Source organism: Eschrichtius robustus, chromosome 8 (genome assembly GCF_028021215.1).
Source record: "Eschrichtius robustus isolate mEscRob2 chromosome 8, mEscRob2.pri, whole genome shotgun sequence".
NCBI classification, from domain to species: domain Eukaryota; kingdom Metazoa; phylum Chordata; class Mammalia; order Artiodactyla; family Eschrichtiidae; genus Eschrichtius; species Eschrichtius robustus.
Window position 1 is genome coordinate 107,825,934 of NC_090831.1, and position 23,799 is coordinate 107,849,732.

Below are 23,799 nucleotides of genomic sequence, written 5' to 3' on the forward strand. Positions count from 1 at the left end.
TTCTGTCAGAGACCCAGAAAAGACTTTAACCTCTAGGTCTATCAGTCTGGCTTCTATCACTGGTCAGAGTTAGTGGCACTTTATGTTCTAAATCATAAAGGCATGATTTGCCCTTGGTATGCTCTAGCAATTTTGTTTTCTTTCCATCAAAGTTTGTTATCTCATTGAAAGAATATAAAATGTATGGATTGGTGATATCACACAGGTGGGTGTCTACAGTCTTGAGAATTTGACATGCAGGTGGGAATTTTACCTTGTGGGAATTTACTTGAGTTCTTAGACTGCCAACAGGTCAGCCTCAGCCGTGGTCCCTAGAAATAAAGTTCAGGAGTGACACCGAATTCTGGACTCTTGGAAGATCCTTGACTATGCAATTGATCCTGTTTTCTGGTGCCCTTTTGGGGGCATATCTACTGTCGAGAAACATTTGTGGGGTAAGTTATGCTTTCTGATGCCTATTTGAATTTTGCTTACCTGATTCACAGAGTATCTCACTGGATTGTTGCAGAACAATGAGTGTAAGCGTTCAGCATTTTCAGAGTTCTTTTAGATTTGGAGAGAGGGGGTAGTGGAAATAATAGGAATGAGTGATAAAAAAAGAGATGAATGAATTTAAAGGAAAAAAAAAAACAAAAGTGAAAACAGAACACATGCACCCTATTTCTCTCTGTCCTTAATCTTTTTCCCCTCTGATGATCAGAATGTGGGGATGACAGACATCAGTGAAAATAAAGCTGTTTGGTCATTTGTCTCTGTGTCATCTCAGTAAGTGCTGGGTTACTCTCCCATCCTCCTCCCTACCTTTCCGGACTTCATCCTCCATGTCACCTTAAGTCCTCCCATCTTTAGATCTAGTGTCTAGGCAGTGGGACCTCATGAAGTGGGAGGACCAGAGCTGCAGAGTTCAGCCCAAATCCAACTCTCATGGCTTTGTAGGATCCATGTTTTCTCCAAAGTACTTTGGTTTCAAGATTCTATAAAGAGCTTTAGACAGCATTTCTTGAAGAGTGTTCCAGGGAACTAATGAAGTGGCCAAATAAATTTGGCCCAAAAAAGTGGGTGATCAAATAAATTTGGGAATCAGAGGGTTAAACAAACTATAGAATTTCTAGGAACTTTTACTAAATTAGTGTGTATTGTAAATCTATAAGAGGGGATCTAGGTTGCTGCAGCTATCCTTTTTTTTTTTTTTTTGATCCTCAAACTCCTCCCCACCTTTATTTATTTATTTATTTATTTATTTATTTATTTATTTATTTATTTATTTATGCTGAACAACTCAAAGGGCTATTATTCCTTAGAACACACACCAGGAAATATTAGCCCAATGTATTACTTTTCCCAGTGCCTTCCCATTTTAAAGGAGGACTCCTGGGAGTCTATACATTAACCAAAAGGAATGAGACTCGAATGGAAGATTTTTCAGACCATCTATGGCCAGTGGATACTGGGAGGCAGAAGAGACTTGAAGAGCTCACATTCTATCACTTATGTATTCCACTGGAGTTCACTGGAAATTGGATGATACTTGATTTCAGAGGGTCTGGGTTCTGGTCCCTTATTATGGCTCTTTGTACCAATCCCTTCCCCACCGCATAAATGGGCAGGGCGGTGACTCAGGAAGTCAGCCTACTCAGAGAAAGGGAGAGAGGAAAATCCTTTGTCACCAAGGAAGGGCTATAAGAAATCCAGCTCTACTACTGAACTTTTTTTTAAGGATATTTGTTTGCTTGTTTTGCAACTTCTCTTTGCTGCCAAGGAGTCCTTGATATCCTTCATTACTCATTGTGTGTGTGTGTGTGTGTGTGTGTGTGTGTGTGTGTGTAGAGAGAGAGACACACACACACACACACACCATGATTTGTCTGGGTTTCAATTGTCCCTAACAATACCCCAAGTTTGGGTCACATGAATGGGGTTTGGAGATGGAACTCTGATACATTTCAGTTAACAACAAAAACACCCTAGGTCTACCCAGATGTAAATTTGATTCCTCTTTTGAGCACTTATAAGCACCAAATTAATTATTCTACCTTTTTAAAACTTATTTCTGAAAAACAGGAACAGACAAGTTTTAAAAGCTGATGCTTTATGAGCAGCAGGTGTTACTTGATAAATAATCATTAGCTAAAGGAAAGGTAACTTTATTGGCAAAGTTCCTGCTAGGATTAGGTACAGCTCTTAATTATTATTTAGATAACATTTCCTTGGGGGAAGAAAAGCCATTCTATCAACTCCTCATTCTGGGGATGTGGGTCAGTATACTATTTATTAATTTCTTGATTGTCAAAGAGATTACTGACTGCTGCATTAACCTCTTATATGCGGAGACTAACAGGAGCAGAAAGCAACAGGAAACAGTGTCGAGGTTTTGTTTTTAAGGTCATGTCTGTGGTTAATATTTTTTAGAGACCAAGTTCTTGAGATCAGACCAAGGAATGAAGAACAAATAAAAACTCTGGTGGAATTGGAGGCTGAAGAACATCTTCAGGTATCTGTCCTGGAGGGGGCTTCTGTTTCCCAGAGTGAATACTCCACAGTTAGACACGATGACTAAGATCTCTTACTTTGGATTGTATCTTGTCTTCTCTGATGAGAAGTATGGAATGCTAACTCATGGAGCTGGGATCCAGAACACCTGGGCTCTAGTCCCAACTGTATGACATTGGGCAAGTCATCTACCTTCTGCATCTCAGAGAAGGTAGGTGACTTGCCCAATGTCATACTGACTTCTCTCCCATTCAGTATAATGAGGATAAATATACCATTCTTCTATCTCACAGATGTTTTATAAGAATGAAAAGAGAAATCAAATGTGAAAGTTATTTTGAAAAATTATTGAGCACCTTTAATGCATTATTTCCCTCCTAAATAATTTATAGTATTAATATTCTGTTATGAAATGAATTGGGTCACTTGAATGTCAACTGTTAAAAAAAACTGCCATAGTTTTAAATAATCTTTACCTTCTTCCAGTTTTAATATTTAACCATATGGGGGGAAAACCATATAACACATATGCTGATGCTTGGACATTTAAAAACACTTCTTGCAACATCATAGCGATTCCACAATGATTCTAGTCTTGGAGGCTTGAGGTAAAATAGATAACGAATTGATTTCTTGAAATCTATTCACGCTGAGCTGTCCATTTCCCTGGAATGACCCAGTCATTGCTTTGGCCTTTTATCCCTTTCAGCTTGATTTCTGGAAATCACCCACCATCCCAGGAGAGACAATCCATGTCCGAGTTCCCTTTGTCAGCATCCAGGCAGTCGAAGTTTCCTTAAAGTCCAAGGTAATTGCTTATCCCATTGTGATTGAAGATGTTCAAGTAATTATCCCACAGCCCACTCTTCCAGAGGCTTGCTGGTCCATATGAAATGAAGGTCCACCCTCTTTTATCCTTGTGTACCCTCTGCCAGGGAAGGGACCTGTGGGTACCACTAGGGCCTTCCTGAAGTCTGGACTACCCCTGCAGTGGGTAGGAAGGTTCTATCCCTCTTTTTTTTTGCATTTGGTACATGTGGGAGATGGTAATAAAAAATGTAATGGAAAGGGCAAAAAAGAGTCTCTGGCATGAAATACAAAGGGCAAACTGAAGAGTGTGAGTCAAAGTAGGCAAATGTAAGTTGTTACTCATTTAGTTTTTAATTGGAGGTTACCTCTGACCCTGGGTTCCCAGAAAGGGAGAATGAGCCATAACACAACCACAGGACTGACTGTCATCCTATATTTGCAGCATCTGTCTGGCCCGAAGTCCCATTAATGCCCCATCCCCTTTCAGGGTGCTGCCAGAATAAGGGAAAGGCATGACCCCAAAGCCTATAGGACAGAAAGAAGAATGCTTGGGACTGGGGACCTGAATGTCACCACTTCCCTCACAACTGTAGATTCAAATGCATTGCTATAAACTAATCATAGGTGTGACTGATTTAGGTTCTCTTGGACGAGGAGAATGAAGAAATGTTCCTTAGGGAAGAGAACAGAATGGTAACTTCAACTTTGAGGCTTATCTATACCTTGGAAGAGGTAGGTGTTTCAAAATGAACATCAGAGAAATGGGCCATGCTTTCCTCTGATAACAAGGCCTATACTTCCACTTGGTGATTTAATGGAAATTATTCTTATATTATTTCCTAACTTCTCCAAATTTCCCTAGGATTTCACAGCCAGTATCAGTGTCACTGCCTTAAGTTAGGACCTGAAGCCCACCTGCCCATCCCAGCAGCCACTGCATTATTTAGACGTGTCCAGGAGTGGCTTAAGTGAGCACAAGACAGCCGCTAATGCTCATACTCTCCCCTCAAGGTCCCCTGGCTGATTTCTGACCTGTGCCACCCACAAGCCATCTGAGAGCTGTGCTTCATGGCTGCCACTGATGATGGAATCAGGGGACACTTGATACCACTGACTTCCAGCCGACGGTGGAGTCTCCCAACCTGCCAAATTCTCCTAGACCTCATGGCAGCAAAGTCTTGTGCAATCTCTCTGCTATCTTTCCTGAGTTTTGTTGGTGTGAAGAATGCCCCCTTCCTTCACCTGGATCGCCTGGACAGTGCTACATCTGCCTCTTTGTGACACATAGCTTTTCTTGGGGGGCACAGGTGTCTGCTTGCACTAACTGATTTGGGAGGGTGGGGGAGGGGATGAGGAGATGGGGTTTGGGGGTTAAGGGGAGAGGTGGAGGAGCAGGAAAGAGCCAGAGAGGAGATTATCTGGTAGGTGCTGATTCCCTAAATAAGCAATTCTAAAATGCAGAGAACTTAGAAAACAGTTTTCCCCCTGCATTTATTTGGTGGCAAACCCTGACCCGACCTAAACTCATTTAGCGGCAAAATCTGACCTGAACTGACTTGCTACTCACTTATTTTACTGCCAGAAATATTAATGTGCTTGAGTATGGAGCACTGCCACGTGTGTAAAATGTATCTTTCTACCTTTTTTAAATTGCATACACAGACACACACACAGACACACACAAATCTTAATTTGAAATATGTATGGCCCCTAAAGGGTTTCAGAGTAGGGACTGTGGACCAGTACAGAGAGTGAGTGAGAAAAGGGAGTGGCCGAAACAGGATGCGCTCCCTCCTTTGCCTGGCCTCACAAATTGCTGTCCTACGAGACCAAATGCTGGCAACAGCTGGAGGAGCCGTTTTCATGCCGATCACTCTCCAGACACGCCCAGACATGTCTCAATCCCAGTCATGGACACAGTTTGGGTGCCCCAGCTGTACAGGATTGCAATCAGCCCTGCAAATAGGAGCCGAAGTGGCTTGTGGCAGAAGTGCCTCTGAGGCAGGCACCCCGATGCCCCGGTCTGAACCAGCCCGGCTGCATTTTGCAGCGCCTGCTTCTAAATCCACCTTTTTTTTTTTTTTGGTGCCACTACCATTTGTGTTTCTCTGCTAGTGAGGGGAAGATGCTTTCTGGCTGGGAAAGTTCCACCTCACAGCTGGCTTGAGGCAAGCCACAGGCAAACCAGAGCAGTGCCATTTTGTTTGAAGCACAAAACTGGAAAGAGCCGGATCCGCTACCACAAAATGGCTTCCCTTTTCCCAGCCCCTGCGGATGCCCAGTGACTCATCATCTCTTAGCTTTGATTCCAGCGTCCCCAGTCCCACAGCATCTGCCGTGTGGTCCTCTCCATTCCCTGAGGGGATGGAAATGGAGGAGAGAGAAAAGTCACTGATGGATGCACCAGATTATTCATTCGCAAATGTCTATTTCTTCATCTTAAACATTTCAGATTTCCTGAGAAATGGATAACCTCGTTGCTGAGCACCCTGGTCTAGTGAGCAAAGTGGACATTGGCTATTCTTTCAAAAACCGGCCCATGAACGTGCTCAAGGTACACAGGTGCAGTGGTGATTTTTCCTCTCGATGCTTCTAGAACCTCGCTCTTCCCAGGCGGGCTATCAGTCCAGGCTCTGCCTGCAGAGCTGTTCCTTTTTTTTCCCCTCTCCTCCTAACCAGTCCTTGCTGGTTTTGACTATCCACCTCCCTGCTTCCCCCACCCCCCTTTCTTTTTCTTTTTATTGCGCGAGCTGACGCAGGTCTGCAGGAGTGAATTAATGTTCTCCTCTTGATAGATTTGCTCTCAGGGAAACAGGCGTATGCACCAATAGGAACAGAGGAAGGGGGAGGTGGTGCGGGCCCCTGGGTGAGCGGGGAAGGGGGAGGTATTCTGTAATTAATCAAGGTAGCCGTGCTGTGCCTTGTTTTTCTTTTACTCGTTTCTTTCGTTTTTGTTTTTTTTTTAAAACCGAGAGTTTAAAAAAGAAAAAGAAATAAAAGTTCCAGGTACTTGCTGAAGCCGCATTTAAAACCAAAAGAGTTCTTCTTGTGCAGAATGATTGGCAACCAAACGGCAAAGGCAAATGCCCAGAAACGCAGGCATTTTTTAGTTGCTAGCCGGAAAAAGGTTATGGTTTTACTTCAACCTGTACGCGCTGACAACAGTTAGTGCTAATTTCAAGCTTTTTCACCTTGCCTTGCAAAAGAGTGAAAAGTATTTCCCCAGATTTCCTAGAAAGAGTTTGTTAAGGGGGAAAAAAAAAAAAGATAATGTCACGACTCCCTGCTAAATTTGGAAACGTTATGGCTGAGAACCAACGGACTCACTGGGACAGATCGATTTCCCCAGAGCGGTTCTCCCAAAGCAGGCCTGGGAGGAGTGGTTTGCCTACTTTATGACACCGTGGCACATTTGCTCATATTTACTACCTTCTTTTCTTTTGATTTCCTTTTCCCTGTTTCTCCTACAGTTGGGTCAGGAAACCCCAGATTCTCCTCCCCCTTGGATTTTCCTGGCCTTTCCTTCTCCCGGGTGTTTCGGTGGTTCGTGGTTGAGAATGTTATTTGTTTTCCAAAGTTCCCTATTTGAGCTCTTTGGAGGAAAAAGCATGAAACACTTTAAACTAAAACTCTCAAAACGCTTGAAAAGTAATTTTTAGCAGGGATTTACATTTCTCATTTACCTTATCCGTGATGTTTAGAATGCTGCAGGAAGATAGAAATTGATGGTGCAAAAATAATCTTTTCCTCCCCATTTACTGATTCAATTGGCAAAGCCACTGTTCCAAATAAAACTGAGTCCTTTAGATCATAAAATTTAAACTCTGGAAAGGACTTCCAGAGCCTACCATCCTGTTTTTAGGAAGGACTCAAAAGGTTATCACAAGCATTTTTATTACAAAAATAACACAATCATTGCAAAAAATGGAGAACAGAGAAACAAAAAATGAAAAAATCCCTCTTTCACTAATTCCACAACTATGGGATTGATAGCTATTAACATTTTGTTGTACATCTTTCTATGTTTTCCTCTCTTTTCTTTCCCCCTTCCCTTTTTCTCCTATGTTTGTGTGTGTACATATATATACATACACATGAGCTAGCCTTTTAAGAAATAAAAATGGTATCATACTATTTGGCAATCTATTTTTAAAAATTTATGGCATATGATGAACATATTTTCATGTCATCACATTATCTGCAATGATTTTTTACAAACATCAAATGATGCCCCTCTTGTTAGCCTGTATTTAAGTTTACATTAAAGGAAAGGGACAAAAAAAACCCATGTTAAATGCAAAGTTAATTGACAGCATCACTGTCTACACCTCCTCCTTCTCAACCACATCAAGTACAGAAAGAGGAACAGACAAGGGGTCTGTGGTGGTGGAGCCATTCACACTTCCATGCTTGTTTTGCAGCTCAGCACGGGAGGAGACAAGCTGGCTATCTGGCTAGAGGCTGGGATCCATGACGGTGAGTGAGTTACACAAGCTATTGCGCTGTGAACTGCAAATAAGGTCATTTTGCCCAAAATTCCCCATTTATTTTGTCTTTCTGGGGTCAGGCCCCACCTAACCTCACAGCAATCCCTGTGGTCCTATGGCTGACGCTCTCATCCCAATCCCTTCTCTGTCACACAGTCAGGAAACAGACCCATTCAAACCTAATTTGGTATTGCCCCACCCAGCACCCTGGCATGTACCTCCGTACTCCCCCAACCTGCTGGCCACTGCGTGCTCTGTTAAAAGATAGTGAGAGCTACGGGCTTCCTTGGTGGCGCAGTGGTTAAGAATCCACCTGCTAGTTCAGGGACACGGGTTCAATCCCTGGTCTGGGAAGATCCCACATGCCGTGGAGCAACTAAGCCCATGCGCCACAACTACTGAGCGTGTGCTCTAGAGCCCGCAAGGCACAACTACTGAGCCTGCGTGCCACAACTGCTGAAGCCCGCGTGTCTAGAGCCCGTGCTCTGCAACAAGAGAAGCCACTGCAATAAGAAGCCCGTGCACTGCAACGAAGAGTAGCCCCTGCTTGCCGCAACTAGAGAAAGCCCATGCGCAGCAACAAAGACTCAATGCAGGCAAAAATAATAAATGAAATAAATTTTAAAAAAAAAAGATAGTGAGAGCTAAAAGAGATTAAGAGGGTGGCAAGTAAGGACACCAAGAGTCAGATTTCAGCATAAGAACAGACTAGAGAACATTGCTTGCTGCCTGGAGCTCCTAGGGCTGTGGCACGATGTACTAGAGATCTATAAAATCACAAAAGGACCTCAGATAGAGAATATAAACAGGTGCTAGAAGAGTTACTTTGACCTACAGATACAAAGTGGAACTCGTTGAGGGTTTTTGGGTTCTGAAAAATTTCCAAATCTGACTTAAAGTTAGGGTGTAGCAATATCTCTCTTCCACATGTTCATTGGAATTAGAGTCAGGACACCGTGCTGGCTGTGACCTAGTCTGGTATTTCTTAAGTAATTCAAAAATGACATGCTATAAATCAGAATGTTAATTCATGAGCAAAGGAAACCAATCCACATCAGATCATTCAAGCATGTGCAACCACGTGCATACCGGCTGATACATTTTTCCCTTCAATTAAAATGCAGTTACCTTTAGGGTATTATGAAATGGATATTTAACAGTTGAATAATAATGCCTTAGGATGGCTGAGCACAGGAAATGAATAAATTTTAATCCAGCAGAAACTTCAACTCTACTGCAATTGATCACAAGTAGAAATGTAATTCCCCAAATGGAATTTAACTGGTTCTCTGGGTCTTTAGAGAAGTCTCTGCATAATTAAGTAATCTGATGTTGGTCGTGAGTACTTTTGAGAAGGTATAGCCTGTGTGGTGATTAAGGAAACTGAAAAGATTTCTTTGGTTCATAGGTCCCTCTGAGCCACAAACACAGTTGCCCACCATTGCAAAATGCCTCACTAAAATTAATTGGAAGAATTCTGCTTTTGAGAGAGAATGGATAAGTGATACCTGATTTTTATTTAATATAAGTAAATTATTCTGATTGGAAATAAAAGTATCAACACTGGCGTCGTATTAAACACATTAATAGGAGATTGGGCTTTAGTCCTGGAAGACTCTCACTGACCAGCAGTGATAGTTCATGTTTGGAAAAAACACATTGCCTTAATATTCTCTCCTCTGTTCCCTGGTGAAAGGGGAATATGAGATTGACATATATGTTGTTGTCTCTGCTCAGATTGCCTCTGATTATGGAAATGACCCATCCATCACTTTGATTGGATACGATGGATATCTTCCTGCTGCTCTGATGGCTATGTGTTCTCTCAAACCAAAGGAAGCCTGGACTTTCTCTCTTCAACAAGAATTTAAGGAGATGTGTAGGAACTTCAAAACAAAACAAAAGTGATTTTTCTGTTCTTGATTTACCCTAAACGGAATGCCTCATCTCTCAGTAGTGGCCCTGAATTGAGGCATATAGTGATGTTTACAATCATTTCATTTTCCAACACACGATATCTTTCCATATTGCCTTGGTCAGAGCTCATTTCAGCTGTTAGGCTGGGCTATTAGAGTTCAGTGTTCACCGTGAGTCACCTAGGAGATTTGTTCCAATTATCCCTGTGTTTTGATGGTAGGATTGATAGAAAAGAGGAGGCGGATGTTACCTGCTGACAATTAGATTGCTGTAGGATTTAGGTAGGCAGTACAATGCATCTGGCATTTTACTTACAATCTGTAGAAGAAATCCTCTGTTATATCACAAAAACGAGTTATGCAGTTTTTTTTTTCTTTAAAAATCTCATTACAGAACACCATTATGGCAACTGTGACCCCACATATATTCAAAATGAATCAGAGCTTCAAGTTTATTTTTGGAGAGAGCACACTACGATAGCATTTTTCAACGTGTGTTCAGAAGGAACTTGTAGAAATAGTAGTACTCGTCTCATGAGATACCCTATGAATAAAGGGTTCCACAGTCAAGTTTGGGAAATACCGCCCACTGTATCCCTCTCTTGGAGCTTCATAAAAAACATTAAAGCATTAAAAAAAAACTTCAGAAGTTCTGAAGTAAATTAGCCAGTTTAACCTTGTATTTTCCCAAAATGTTCTATCACAGAACCCTCGGCCTCTCCCCACTATTTTTTTGTTTTTTAATTTTTGTTTTTTGTTGTTATTGTATTGTTGACGTTTGAGAGGACTGTGGTTCTACGGAACATGGTTTGGCAGGTATTCATTGGAGGAGATGGGGGCTTATTTACTTCTCGCCTCGGTGGGACGGCCGAGAAGCTCCAAGCAGAACCCTGTGTGAGGACTACTGGTCAAGTCTGTGGGCAAGAAAGATGAGTGCAATTCCAAAAGGGCTTTCCCGTGAGGGATTGAGAGAAATTAACAGAATTCTAAAGGAAACTTCTCATTGGACTGAATGACCGTCTTTTTTTTCCCTGTATTTTCTTTCCGTTGGATTTTAAAGAATCGTATGTGGCAGAAGACCTGGTTCAAGGTATCTGGAAGCCTCAGTGTTGGTGTTGATCCTAACCGGAACTGGGATGTGGGTTTTGGAGGTGAGCACGGGGACTTTCCCCCAGGGATAGTCAGATGTTGTCTGGCCAGATAGCTATTTGCATGGCTCTGCAGTGCTGTCAGCCTGCTAAGCCCATTCAGGATTGAAGCTATTTAAAAACCTATTTGAAAAACACTTCACTAAATTCCCTTCACAGGCACACAGTGCTGTCACTGAGCTCTGAGGAGCATTTAATATATTTTGTCTCACATCTTGGTTTTCCCATAAGCTGTATCCCGGCTCAGCTTCTGAGCTTCCAGAGCAAGACTTTGTGTGGTGGCGGGAAGCCTCAGGAAGCCCTGAACCAACCACTAGAGGGGGTTGGGATCTAGTCACAGGAGAAGCATTACATCATCTATGGATGCTTAGAGAAAAAAAACTAAAATGAAGTACGAATAAGATTAAGAAATTGATTTTCAAAATAGATTCAAAGAGAAAATACTTGCTTCCTGTTCTGCCTTTGTTGACTTACAGCTCTAATTTTTCGGGGTCCAGTGCCAGGCTGGTTGGGGGGCTCCTTTTTGCTTTCAGGCACCAGTTAAAACCCCTTATGTTTCTCTAATCACAGAGTTAAAATGTGTTTGGTTTTTCCTCATTAGGTATGATAGCAGTAACGTTAGAAACTGTCTTTTCCACTGCAGTGTTCCTAACACCTAGCATAGTGTCTGGCACATAGAAGGCAATCACTAAAGACTTGAAAGACAGATGAATTAATGAGAATCATTGAACCAAGAAAGGATACACTGACAGGATATGGATGAGTGGCAACTTCATTCATTGCTTTTACAAATTCTTTTTTTTTTTTTAGTGTAGGAAAGAAAAAAAATCAAAGCATCAGATCCAAAATACTGAACAATGTCCAGCAATTCAAAGTCAAAAGTTTTCCTGGGATGTTGTTCTTATTAAATAATCTCCAAATGAGGTGATAGGTTGTATATATACTTTGTCCGTATCATTTAGAGACTCTGGGGAGTCCCAGCCTCTACCTGTCCCCTCAGAGTTTCTCTAGCATTCAGAGCCCTGGCCAGGCCACAGTGGGCTCACTTCAGTGGTCATGAGTAACTCCAGTAGCTGATAAAATGAGGCCAAAGGTAGCCTTTTTGTCAAAAGTAATTGTGACTTCCTCACCACAGAAAGGGTATCAGAGGTTCCTTGCATTTGAGGCTTTGTGACTTAGAAGTACAGACGCATAGAATCTTCTACTCTTGGGCTCTAAGAATTGGAAGAAATCCCAGAAAATGAGCTTGCTCAACTCCCACCCAATGCAGGAATTCCATCTATAATATTAAATCTAGTTTTTCTTCCAACAACTCCCACAGAGAGGAGATGATTTAATTTGATAGTTCTTTCTGCCATATAGAGGAGCCATGTTTTTAAAGAAGAGAGATGTGTCCAGAATCTCTTGAGTTAGGTCTCCTGACTGGGTCTTTAGGTAGTAATTCAATCTAATACAATGACAATCTTGCTCTGATTTCCAGAGGAGGAACTGAAGTGATGCAAGGTAACTGCCTCCATACACTGTCTCCTTAAAGCTCACTGTTCTCACTTGGCTTCTTCTGCATCCCATCACAACCTGGAACCAGCAACAACCCTTGCTCTGACTCATACCGTGGACCCAGTGCCAACTCTGAAGTTGAAGTGAAATCCATAGTGGACTTTATCAAGGGTCCTGGCAAAGTCACGGCCTTCATTACCTTCCACAGCTATTCCCAGCTGCTGATGTTCCCCTATGGGTATACATGTGCCGAGTCACATAAATTTGATGAGCTGGTAAGTTTCTGAAACTTCATTTCAGCTTGGACACAAACATCCATGGTGGGGACAAATAAGTTTCAGTCATAAAGATAGGTATTGAGATGGGGGTATACTAGTGACAGGTTACAAAGATGAATGAGACATAATATGTCCAACCGCTGAGAAGATTGTGACACAGGCAAAGGTTTGAAAGACTTGCCTAAATTAAATTTCCTTGGGAAATAGAATTCATGAAATTATTGTTGCCTTAATCTAGATGAGCAGGAGCCTGATTTGACTATAAATTCCCAGGATGTGTTTTCTGTTGCTTAAGAAATAATCACTTGGATTTGGACCTGAAGCTCTTGGATTTGTAGTCAGTTGCTCTATGCTAAGCAGTGCTGCCTCCAGCTCTTTGCCTTATACCTTCCTGGTGTCTTTGGCTCTGTGATCCGTCATCATGCTGCACTGGTGTATGCTGGGCATAAAACACTTCCCTAAGGTATCACTTGATACCCTCCGTCGTCTTTCCTGTTTCAGGAATGAGCAAACTGGTGGCAGCCTTAAGTCAGATGGTGACATCTCAGGGGGCTGCTTATAATTGAGCAGGTGCTACCCCAGCTGAAGAGAATGTGCAAATATTTCCAATATGGCTTTTAGGCTTGGTTTTTGAAACCCATATATTAGAGATAAGTCCTGAGATGGGACCTTTTGGTCAGTTTACTTTCAAGTACATTGTTGTCAGCAGCTAGCAGAAATGGAATAGATTATTCAAATTCAGGTGTATCTTTCATCTCATCAGTTGCATTTTAGCCCCTGTAAGCCAGTTTTCAGGGTTTTGATGGTGAATATTATCACTAAAGGTTGAATCAAGGGAGAGAGGATGTCAGGGTTGAATGTCAAAGGTACTTTTAGTAGCTCTTATCTAATGTAAGATAACCTTACATTACCTAAACCTGGTGCTTAAATCTCTACCATATAGTCATCCAGCCTATGATTGGATAGCTCCCTGCCTCCAAGGGAGCCTTTTCCATGTTGGGGCAGATTTGATTGTTTGAGCTCAAGCCTTCTGCTTATGGTTTTCACATACCAGCCCTGGTTTATCATCTTGCTCCAGAGAGCAAGTTTATTTCCCTTTGAGAGGCAAATTCATTAATTACTTGAAGATTAGTAACCTGCTTCTCCTAGGTTTTTCCTTGCTAAGTACCCCCATCCCTTCAAGCACTCAGAATATGTTCCCAACTTCCCTCACCCTTCTGGTTGCTATTTTACGAATATGCTTTGATTTGTCTGTGTTCTTCAAGGGCAGCTCCCAGAAGTGAATGTAAAACTCGCGTTGTGGGGTTAACAAGCATAGCATAGAGCATGACCATAACTGCCCTCATCCAGCTTATGCAGTTGAGGGTCACATTAGTTTTTTGGCAGTGGCGTCATGCCGTTGACTCATGCTGGGCTCATTGACAGCCGAAACCCCCAGGCTCTGTGAGTATTCTGCTGAGCCAGGTTTCCCCCATCTGGTAATTGTACAGTCGTTTTCCTGGACCCAAGTTCAAGACCTTACATTTATCCCTAGCAAGGACAGTAAAGCCTCAATCAGTCAAAATTGGAACCCTCAAATAATGGAAAATACTTTGCTGAGCTCTACTTCTTGGAAAAAGAGACAATCATAGGGAAATAAGCCAATGTAGGGATCTAGTTTAAAAAAAAACCCAACTTCCTGGATACATCCTTGAGTCAGTACACATTCTCTTTAGCCCCTTACTCCCACCCTATTTCCATTCACACTCCTGAACAAGGAGAGCTGGTGGCAAAATAATGACCCTGGTGTATTTATTGCAAAAAGCTGAAAGGTGAAATAAACAACGAGGGTCTGCTGTATTTTCAGAGCCAACAGAAGCGAACTTGTGCTTACTTCCCAGTGAAAATGGTTGAAACAAAAAGGGTGTTGTGCTTAATTAACCAGAGTCCAGTTCATCAGACTGTCCCATTCTACGTTCTGCAACTGGGCATCTGTTCTTCCAAGAGACAAGCACTATCTATCCACCTTTCCTTGGTTCTCTCACTCTAGAATGAAGTGGCCCAAAAGGCTGCCCAATCTCTGACAAGCCTGCACGGCACCAAATACAAAGTGGGACCTATCTGCTTAGTCATCTGTAAGTATCTAACGTGTTTTTACAAATGACCCACTAAGATAGCAGGCACCATGTGATTTGGGGTCAAAGCCTTTAAATGCTCTGACATGAAATGGGTAGGCCTTAAAAATGCAGGGAACCCAAACTTACACAGTTTTCTTTGGCGAGGCTAGATCTCCTCCATGAGATACTTACTATGTGGTATTTAGAGCAAAGAACTTCCTAAATATTTGAGTTGTGTGTTCTCTGCTCTGCTTGTCCTGATCCTTAACGGCTCACTCTCATTATGTGGAATTTCTTTGCCTGAAAATGGGCATTTATCAAGACTCTGACCTAAATTATCACTTTTATTAATTACCCATTTCTTGGCTAAGAGAGGCTCACACCCTAAGTAAACCCATGGACTGTATGTGGGGACAGAATGGGTGCAACTCTTAAGAGGACCCAGAGGTTTCAGTGGATAGACTCTGTTGCAGCCATTTGTCCATGCAGAGTTTGGGGAAACAAAGAGGAGGACAAGTCAGGAGTAACAGCAATGGCAGGTATAAAGCTTGGGAGCCTGCTGTCAGACTTCCCGATGCTCCTCTCTCCCATAGTAAATCGAGATAAGAACAAGAAATGACTGCAGCACTGTTGGAAATCCTAATGCACCCACATGCAGATTATTAGTCCTCCAAAGGAATCCCCTCACTTTGTTATGGACAAAGCCAGAAACTCAGGACCCCACAGTTGAATGCCCAGGAGTTCCCTAGTGCTCCCATGCCCATGGATCCTTTGGAAACAAATGACTTTTGTAGGCATCCACTGTGCCTAAAAACACACTTTTATTGAGCATATACTATGTGCTAATCATTGTATATGATTATATACCTGTCTCCAAGTACTGGAGACATAATGAACCCACAGAGAACTCACTGTTTAATATGGGAGATGAATGGGAAGACAAACTTTAGTATGATATGTGCAATAGTAGGCTATACATGGTACAAAAGTATTAGAAAGTTGGAGGGATTTGATTTCATCTAGGAAGAGGGCAGGGTTTTGAAGGCTAGAGAAGAGGAAGAGGAATGGGACATTCTGGCTCATTAGCACATGCAAAGGCACAGACGTGAAACTGCATGATGGGCTCTGTGAACTACAAGAAGGAATGAAAGTGGTAACAAGAGTTGGGGGAGTTCAGGTTTTTGTGTGCCATATTAAAGAATTTAGGTTTTAACCCAAAGGATTCTGGAAGCCATTGGAGGGTTATCAGCAGGGCAGCGAGCGAACTGAGGCATTGTGTTTTAGATAAAACACATTAGCAGCAACATGGAGGATGTGGTGATGATGGACTAGAAGTAGGAACATCCCACAAGAAGAGCAGGAAGAGTTCAGAGGAGAGATGATGGCTCACACTACAGCAGTGCCAGTGAGGATGGAAGGGAGACATTTACAAGGTAAAATCAAAAGTTTTTTGTCATTTATCAGAAGTGGAGAGTTTCTCACTGATGGTCATTGAATGGTGCCATTAACTGAGGGAGACATCCAGGTAGGTGAAGGAGGGGTGGGGTTGGAAAGATGAGTTCAGCTCTGGACATACTGAGGTTGAGATAATTGTGGTGTTTTCAAGTGGAGATGTCCTGTAGGCTTTGGGCTGTATGCCCCTGGGATTCTGCAGAGAGAGAGATTTAAGGGTAGTTGACACAGAGAAGGTGGTTGGAACAGGAGAGCAAGGAGGTCATTTGAAGTGGGAAAAGCCCTGGGCAGAGGAGGGGAGCAAGATGTTGGGCAGCGGAAGTGATTAGCAGTGATGGAGGGCATGGCAGCAGGGCTGGGCAGAGAGGCCGAAAACCTTGCGTTTCAGAAACCAGGGAAGGAGCAATTGTAGGGAAGGAGACAGTGGTTAACAATGACAAAAAGGTCACAAAAAGGTCAAATGTGAAAAGGACAGAACATTTACCATTGGGTTTTCATTACTAGCTTATGGTGACCATAACCAGAGCAGTTTCAGAAGAGTGAGGGTAACTGGAGGAGTACATGGGATGGGAGAAGGGGAGGCCGAGTGAGTAGACTACTCTTCAGAGGAGCATGGATGAGAAGGGGAGGAGAGAGAGGAATGGAGGGTTTTGTTTTTGAGCTAAGAGATTTGTTTATTGATTGTGGGAAAAGGAACAATAGAGAGGGAGAGGTGGAAGATATAGGAGAGAGAAGAAATGACCAAGGCAGTGCTGTTCCAAAGAGGGGGAGAAGCGGGGCAAGAAAGGGATAAGCAGAGATGGGCAGATCAGGCTTGAACAAGAGGAGAGTGTGCCGACATGCTGGGGACACTGACATAGCTCTATCTGTAAGAGGGTGATGGTGGGAATCTGAGGGAGAGCACACTTGTTAGTCACGGTTTTCTTTTCTTTTCTTTTTTTTAAAGCATACTTGATTTTTTTTTTAAATTTATTTTATGTTTGGCTGCGTTGGGTCTTCGTTGCCGCACGTGGGCTTTCTCTAGTTGCAGTGAGCGGGGGCTACTCTTCCTTGCAGTGCGCGAGCTTCTCATTGCGGAGGCTTCTCTTGTGGAACACAGGCTCTAGGGCGCGCAGGCTTCAGTAGTTGTGGCACGTGGGCTCAGTAGTTGTGGTGCATGGGCTTAGTTGCTCCACGGCATGTGGGGTTTTCCCGGACCAGGGATAAAACCTGTGTCCCCTGCGTTGGCAGGCTGATTCCTAACCACTGGGCCACCAGGGAAGTCCCAGTCATGGTTTTCTTAATGGGAGTCTTGGAGAGCAGAGGAGTAATAGTTTACTCACCATATTTAGAACAGTTAATGGAAATCCCAAGACTACTGATTTGGTAATATTTCAGATCATGAAAGTTTCTTTTTCTTTTTTTTTCCAGATTATGGTTTTCTTTCTTTCTCTCTCTCTTTCTTTTTTGCTATTATGATGTATTTTTAAAACTTCATAGAAAAAAGAGTCTAATAATGATCATACTTTATTATCAGTTTCAATTTCATTAATGTTTTGTCATTGAACACAAATATATTTATCTAGTTGTAATCAATGTCTGTGTTCAGCTTTTTTTCATTTAACATCATTTCCCATATAGTTCTTTAAAAAAATTATTTTATTGAAGTATAATTGATTTACAATGTTGTATTAACTTCTACTGTATAACAAAGTGATTCAGTTATACATATATATATTCTTTTTCATATTCTTTTCCATTATGGTTTATCACAGGATATTGAATATAGTTCCCTGTGCTATACAGTAGTACCTTGTTGTTTATCCATTCTCTATATAATAGTTTGCATCTGCTGATCCCTAACTCCCAATCCATCCCTCTCCCATCCCCCTTGGCAACCACAAGTCTGTTCTCTATGTCTGTGAGTGTGTTTCTGTTTCATAGATAAGTTCATTTGTGTCATATTTTAGATTCCACATATAAGTGCTATCATATGGTATATCTTTCTCTTTCTGACTTCATTTGGTATGATAATCTCTAGGTCCATCCATGTTGCTGCAAATTGCATTATTTCATTCTTTTTTATGGCTGAGTAGTATTCCATTGTACATTTCCTACATAGTTTTATGTTATTTCCACTCTAGGTATTTGTTATTCAATTATACTGCCATATCCCAGTTATTGGGCCTTTGGATTGTTTCAACTTTTTGCTAAATAGTGCTGCTATGAACATATTGGCACAAACTTCTTTTTCTTTTAGGCAATTCCGAAGTCAAATGTAATGAACAGCTTTGGAGCTCTATCTACATATTTTTTAGGCTATTCTCTGGGAAGACTGATCTTCTTACAGTTGCCCAGACCTTTTTAACTGTGTCCCATGTGGGATTGTCCTACCCTTTGGTGGGGGAACCTCCAGGGAGGAGGGCCCCCTGAGTGGTGGCAGTGGGGTAGAAGGCCATTATGGCCACTTGAGGCTGAGGAATGCATGTTTTCTCTGGTTGGCCGCCTCTGAGTGGAGGCTGGAGTTCAGAATGTCAGCAGAATGGCATCATTTGCCCCTGAGACACATACATGGGGTCTCAGCCATTTTATTACAAGGAATCTAGTTTTCCGCCTTCCTTTTCTGAGGTATTTACAAGTACTGGAGACCTTGAAAGGCCTACATTTAGTATGTTTTTTTTGGTAAAGTCACAGATGTTGAAGATACTTCCAATAAGCAAATGTCAGACAAGTATAGGGTTTGCTGTCTGATCTTTTGTAATGTGACCATTAATGGTGAATCAAGTTCTTGCTGCATCTCTGTCCAGAGCTGACTCTGTTATCCTTGATTCTGGCCTCATTCCAGCTTGGACAAGCACTGCCTCTAAGAACTAGTCCCAATGAAGTACTTTTTGCCCCTTGCCCCCGATTGGTATGCAGCTCTGGGTTGAATACCTGCTTCGCTCCACCCAAGACATGGCTGAACGTCTGTGGTGGGTGAGACATTTTCTGGGCAGTTTCTCATCTGGAAAGGGCTATAAGGAGCTGCATCACAACAGGTGTTTGGTCCAGAAGTTGTTACTTGAGTCTTTCTCAGGGGGAAATAAAACACAGACCTTGGGGAGAGAGGTCTGGGTTTGAGTTATAGTTCCATCACTTTGGAACTGAGTAACCTTGGGCAGGTCACTCAAGCCTGGTCACTCAAACCAGGTTCCCTTGGTTTTTTCATCTATGAAATGGGTTGTCGAGAAGCTCTAAAGATAGAATGTAGAATAAAAGAGTTCACTAACTCGAAGGCACTATATAAATGTTGCTTGTTCGTTTCCTGGTGAACTACTCTCCTCCAGATACCTCTGATCCTTAATGTGGTCCAACTTTTCTGATGGGATCTTCGTCATTTATGGATAATGATGATTATAATCACCACTGACATTTACTGAATGCCTATTCTACATACATTATCCCATCTCCTTCACTTAATCTCTCTGAGATTTCCTCATCTGTAAAATGGGACTAATACTAATATCTACTTGTGACACAGGTGAGGATTAAATAAACCAATTTAGCATAATGTCTAACACATTTAATAAACACTCAACAATTGATCGAATCATAAACATTATATTATCCCATTTAATTCTCACTGCCCTGTGAAGTAAGTAGTATTATTATCCTTATTTGACAGAAGAAGCATTTGGGACTCAGATAAGTGACTGTCTTAGGTCACCCAGCTAATGATTTGCAGAATCAGGATTCAATCTGACGCCAGTCCACTGTGGACCTCTTAGTGGGATCATCTGTGTCATGTGACCACACCAAAGGTATAAATTAGTAATTTTGGTACCCAGGAAAATTCAGTTCAAGTCAGCAGCCATTTGGTGTTTGTTATTTACCAGGTGCTACCACGGCTGCTGTGGGTGAAGGCAAAGACACAAGACACAAGAGTTCATAGTGTTAATTCCCAATATTAACCACTAGTCCTACTTTTCCCTGGTATAACCTCCCTGGTCTTCCCCTTTGCTTGGCCCCGTTCTTAGGGATTAGGTGACTCTATTTGGCCTCTACCTGCCCTCCCTCGGACGGGCCTCAGACCCGACCTATTGCTTAGCTCTTCTGAGTCATGGTTGCCAGAAGTCTTTGTAGGCTAATGCTACCTTCCTTTATCATTTGTCACATCAGTGGCCACATATTACACAGGTGCACATTGTTGGTTTTACTCACACATATAGGTGCTGGGCATGTTATTTATCAGAACAAAGCCTGTTCCATCCTTATGCTGAAAGTCCCCTGAGGGCAGGGACCAAATCTTTTCCTCTATTTGTAATCCCTTCTCTCCCACCAGAGGAAACAATGTTTACACCTAGCACCCAACTGAAGAAGGAAGTGGTGTAGCCTCCCTAAGCTGTAGAAGATGCCAGTAGGAGAGCAGGCAGGATTCCAAATGGGTGGGTGAAGCCAGAGGCTCCTAAGAACACCAAAGGAAGGCTAAGTATAGTGTCCGTTTGAGTAACACCTTTTGCTTTTCAAATTAATCTTGTACTTTTTCATAAGCATGGCCCTCTACTAAGCTATCCCTGTTCTCAAGGTCCATGCAGATAGGGGCCTGACTTATTTTTGATAGTGGTGGAACTTAATATAGAGGTTACATAGCTGTGAGAGTCCAGTGGGAATAGCGTAACCAGACGTTATTCTCATTTGCCCTTCAGACCAAGCCAGTGGAGGAAGCACTGACTGGTCCTATGACTCTGGAATCAAATACTCATTTGAATTTGAACTGGGAGACACAGATCGATATGACTTCCTCCTGCTGGCCAATCAGATCTTACCCACAGTGAAAGAGACCTGGTTTGGCTTGAAGACAGTCATGGAGCATGTGCGAGACCACCCCTATTAAGGCTCTTGGGAATAAACACCATTAAAAGCTCTTTGGAAAAAAAAAAAAAAAAAAAAAAAGCTCTTTGGTTTGAAGCAAAGTTGGGTTATGATTACTTATTATTTTTTTAAAAATAAATTTATTTATTTATTATTTATTTATTTATTTTGGCTGCATTGGGTCTTCAGTGCTGTGCGCAGGCTTTCTCTAGCTGCAGTGAGTGGGGGCTGCTCTTTGTTGTGGTGCGCGGGCTTCTCATTGCAGTGGCTTCTCTTGTTGCAGAGCACGGGCTCTAGGCTCATGGGCTTCAGTAGTTGTGGCACGCGGGCTCAGTAGTTGTGGCTCACAGGCTCTAGAGCACAGGCTCAGTAGTTGTGTCACGTGGGCTTAGTTGCTCCGCAGCACGTGGGATCTTCCCAGACTAGGGCTCAAACCTGTGTCCCCTGCATTGGCAGGCGGCTTCATAACCACTGCACCACCAGGGAAGCCCCTGCATTGTGATTATTCCTTTTTCTTTTCTTTTTTTTTTTTTTAAAGATATGTAATTTTTTTTCCTTAAACTTATTTAATTAATTTATTTATTTTTGGCTACATTGGGTTTTCGTTGCTGCGCGTGGGCTTTCTCGAGTTGCGGCGAGTGGGGGCTACTCTTCATTGCGGTGCATGGGCTTCTCATTGAGGTGGCTTCTCTTGTTGCAGAGCACTGGCTCTAGGCGCGCAGGCTTCAGTAGTTGTGGCTCACGGGCTCTAGAGCGCAGCATCAATAGTTGTGACGCACAGACTTAATTGCTCTGTGGCATGTGAGATCTTCCCGGACCAGGGCTCGAACCCGTGTCCCCTGCATTGGCAGGTGGCTTCTTAACTACTGAGCCGCCAGGGAAGCCCCTGATTATTCCTTTTTCTAATCCTGATATAGGAGCATTATATCTTTGATTAATGAGCTGTACTCATTACACTGAGCACTCACTGAGCTGTACCCCTTTATCTTTTTAATCCCATTTTAAGCAAAATGCTACCAACATGCTTTAAAAATTAAAAAAAAAATTGTGGTGAAATATACATAGCATAAAATGATTTTAACCATTTTGAGTGTACAATTCAGTGGCATTAAGTACATTCACAATGTTGTGCAATCATCACCATCCATCTCCAGAAATTTTCCACCGTCCCAAACTGAAACTCTGTACCCCTTAAGCAATAAGTCCCTGTTCTCCCTCTCTCTAGCCCATGGTAATTCTATGCTCTTTCTGTCTCTATGAATTTGCCTATTCTAGGTACCATATATAAATGGAATCATATCGTATTTGTCCTTTTGTGACTGGCTTATTTCACTTAGCATAATGTTTTCGAGATTCACCCATGTTGTGGCATGTGTCAGTTCCTTCATCTTAATAGAGTAGCATCTTAGAGCTAGAAAGGGACTTTCGAGTTTATTTATTCAGTAAATACTAATTAAGCAACTGCATTGTGCTAAGTATCACGCTAGGTGCTGTATCCTCTGGTTCCATGTTGCCTTCTGCTTTTCCGTTTCTGGTATGCTGCATCATAAAAACTAGTGGAGACGCAAACCAATGATGCTCCTTCCTCCAGGCTGCCCCATCAAGTCTGGGTCTCAGATTCCATACAATTTCTCTTTAGACATTGGCTTCCATTAGAGATTTACATTTTCTTCACGTTGATGGCTTTCCCTGGGAGAAAAGGGTGGGAAGTGAATTTCAGCTTGCCTAGAATTCTGGGTACTTGATTCTTTAGTTCACATTTCTTGCAGATTCAGGTCTCAGCTTCTCTTTTTACTAATTTCAAAGCTGAAATCTATCATGGTGAAGTACAGCCCAGCCTTTGTGATAGACCAAGGTGGGCCTAGGAGTTCAGTTCCAGTGTTGGAAGGACAAAAGAGCCCTGATAGAGGCCCCCGGCTCCACAACTCCTGACAAAGACTCTTCTTGACCAAACCTTGGACAGGCTTCCCTGAGCCCTCTTTTCTACTAGCCTTGTCCTTGGGCCCTAAGTCAGTCTTAGCAAAAGAATCCTGCTAAGTAATCCCCCAATCCTTGACATCTGATCGAGTTCCTCATCCTCCACCATTGACGTCTAAGTCCTTGGCCTGCCTTTAGCAAGAATCTGTTAGGCCAGTTAAGCAAGAATCCCCCCTACCGTGATGTCTCCTCTTAACAGTTTTCCATCCACTGATCCCCTTGCTCTGCTATCTTTACTGTATTTGAAGTTGAACACAATTACTCTCTCCTATTGTATCTTGAATAAAGTCTTCCTTACAGTTGTAACAAGTGTCAGAATAACATCTCTTTAATACTCTCAACCATGACCCTTGGTTGAATCTACTCCCCTTGAGAAAGTACAGAAAGTATATAGTTGGTGGGGACAGTAGGGTGGGAGAGGCTTGTGGGATTTGGGGCAGCTAGGACAGACTGAAAGGCCCCAGAGTCCTTGAAGAAGTCATGGAGATCATGAGTGTCTTCCATTTGTTCTGCTGTGACTTGGTAGAAAGGACACCAGACTCAGAATCTAGTAAATGCAAGAAAGCCTTATTATTAATAATACCATTAAACCTTACCTTTAGCTCAGATTTTAAGGAAAACTGATAATTTATTCAGACAAACACATTCCTCCTATACCATTTACCTCATATATTTCTGCCTTTTTAGTGGAGTCATAAGAATTAGGTGTCGGATTCATAACAGAAGCCACAAACTTTCATCATGACCTGCTGTCACCAGAGAAGGGCTTCTCAAGTGTGTGAAGTGTGTGGTCTTGGAGTTGGCTTGGGGTTTCTTTG

The 23,799-nt window shown here is 42.4% G+C and overlaps 1 protein-coding gene across 1 annotated transcript; it reads left to right on the forward strand.

Annotated features, from left to right (window-relative positions):
* Positions 1-368: 368 nt before the first annotated feature.
* Positions 369-21,026, forward strand: CPA2 (carboxypeptidase A2). The gene is given in 14 exon segments (XM_068550097.1): positions 369-398; positions 400-434; positions 2,410-2,491; positions 3,200-3,334; positions 3,940-4,032; positions 5,753-5,854; positions 7,722-7,820; positions 9,525-9,562; positions 9,564-9,590; positions 9,592-9,618; positions 10,760-10,855; positions 12,425-12,623; positions 14,656-14,740; positions 20,839-21,026. Coding segments are annotated over 14 exon segments (1,236 nt in total).
* The last annotated feature ends 2,773 nt before the right edge of the window (positions 21,027-23,799 follow it).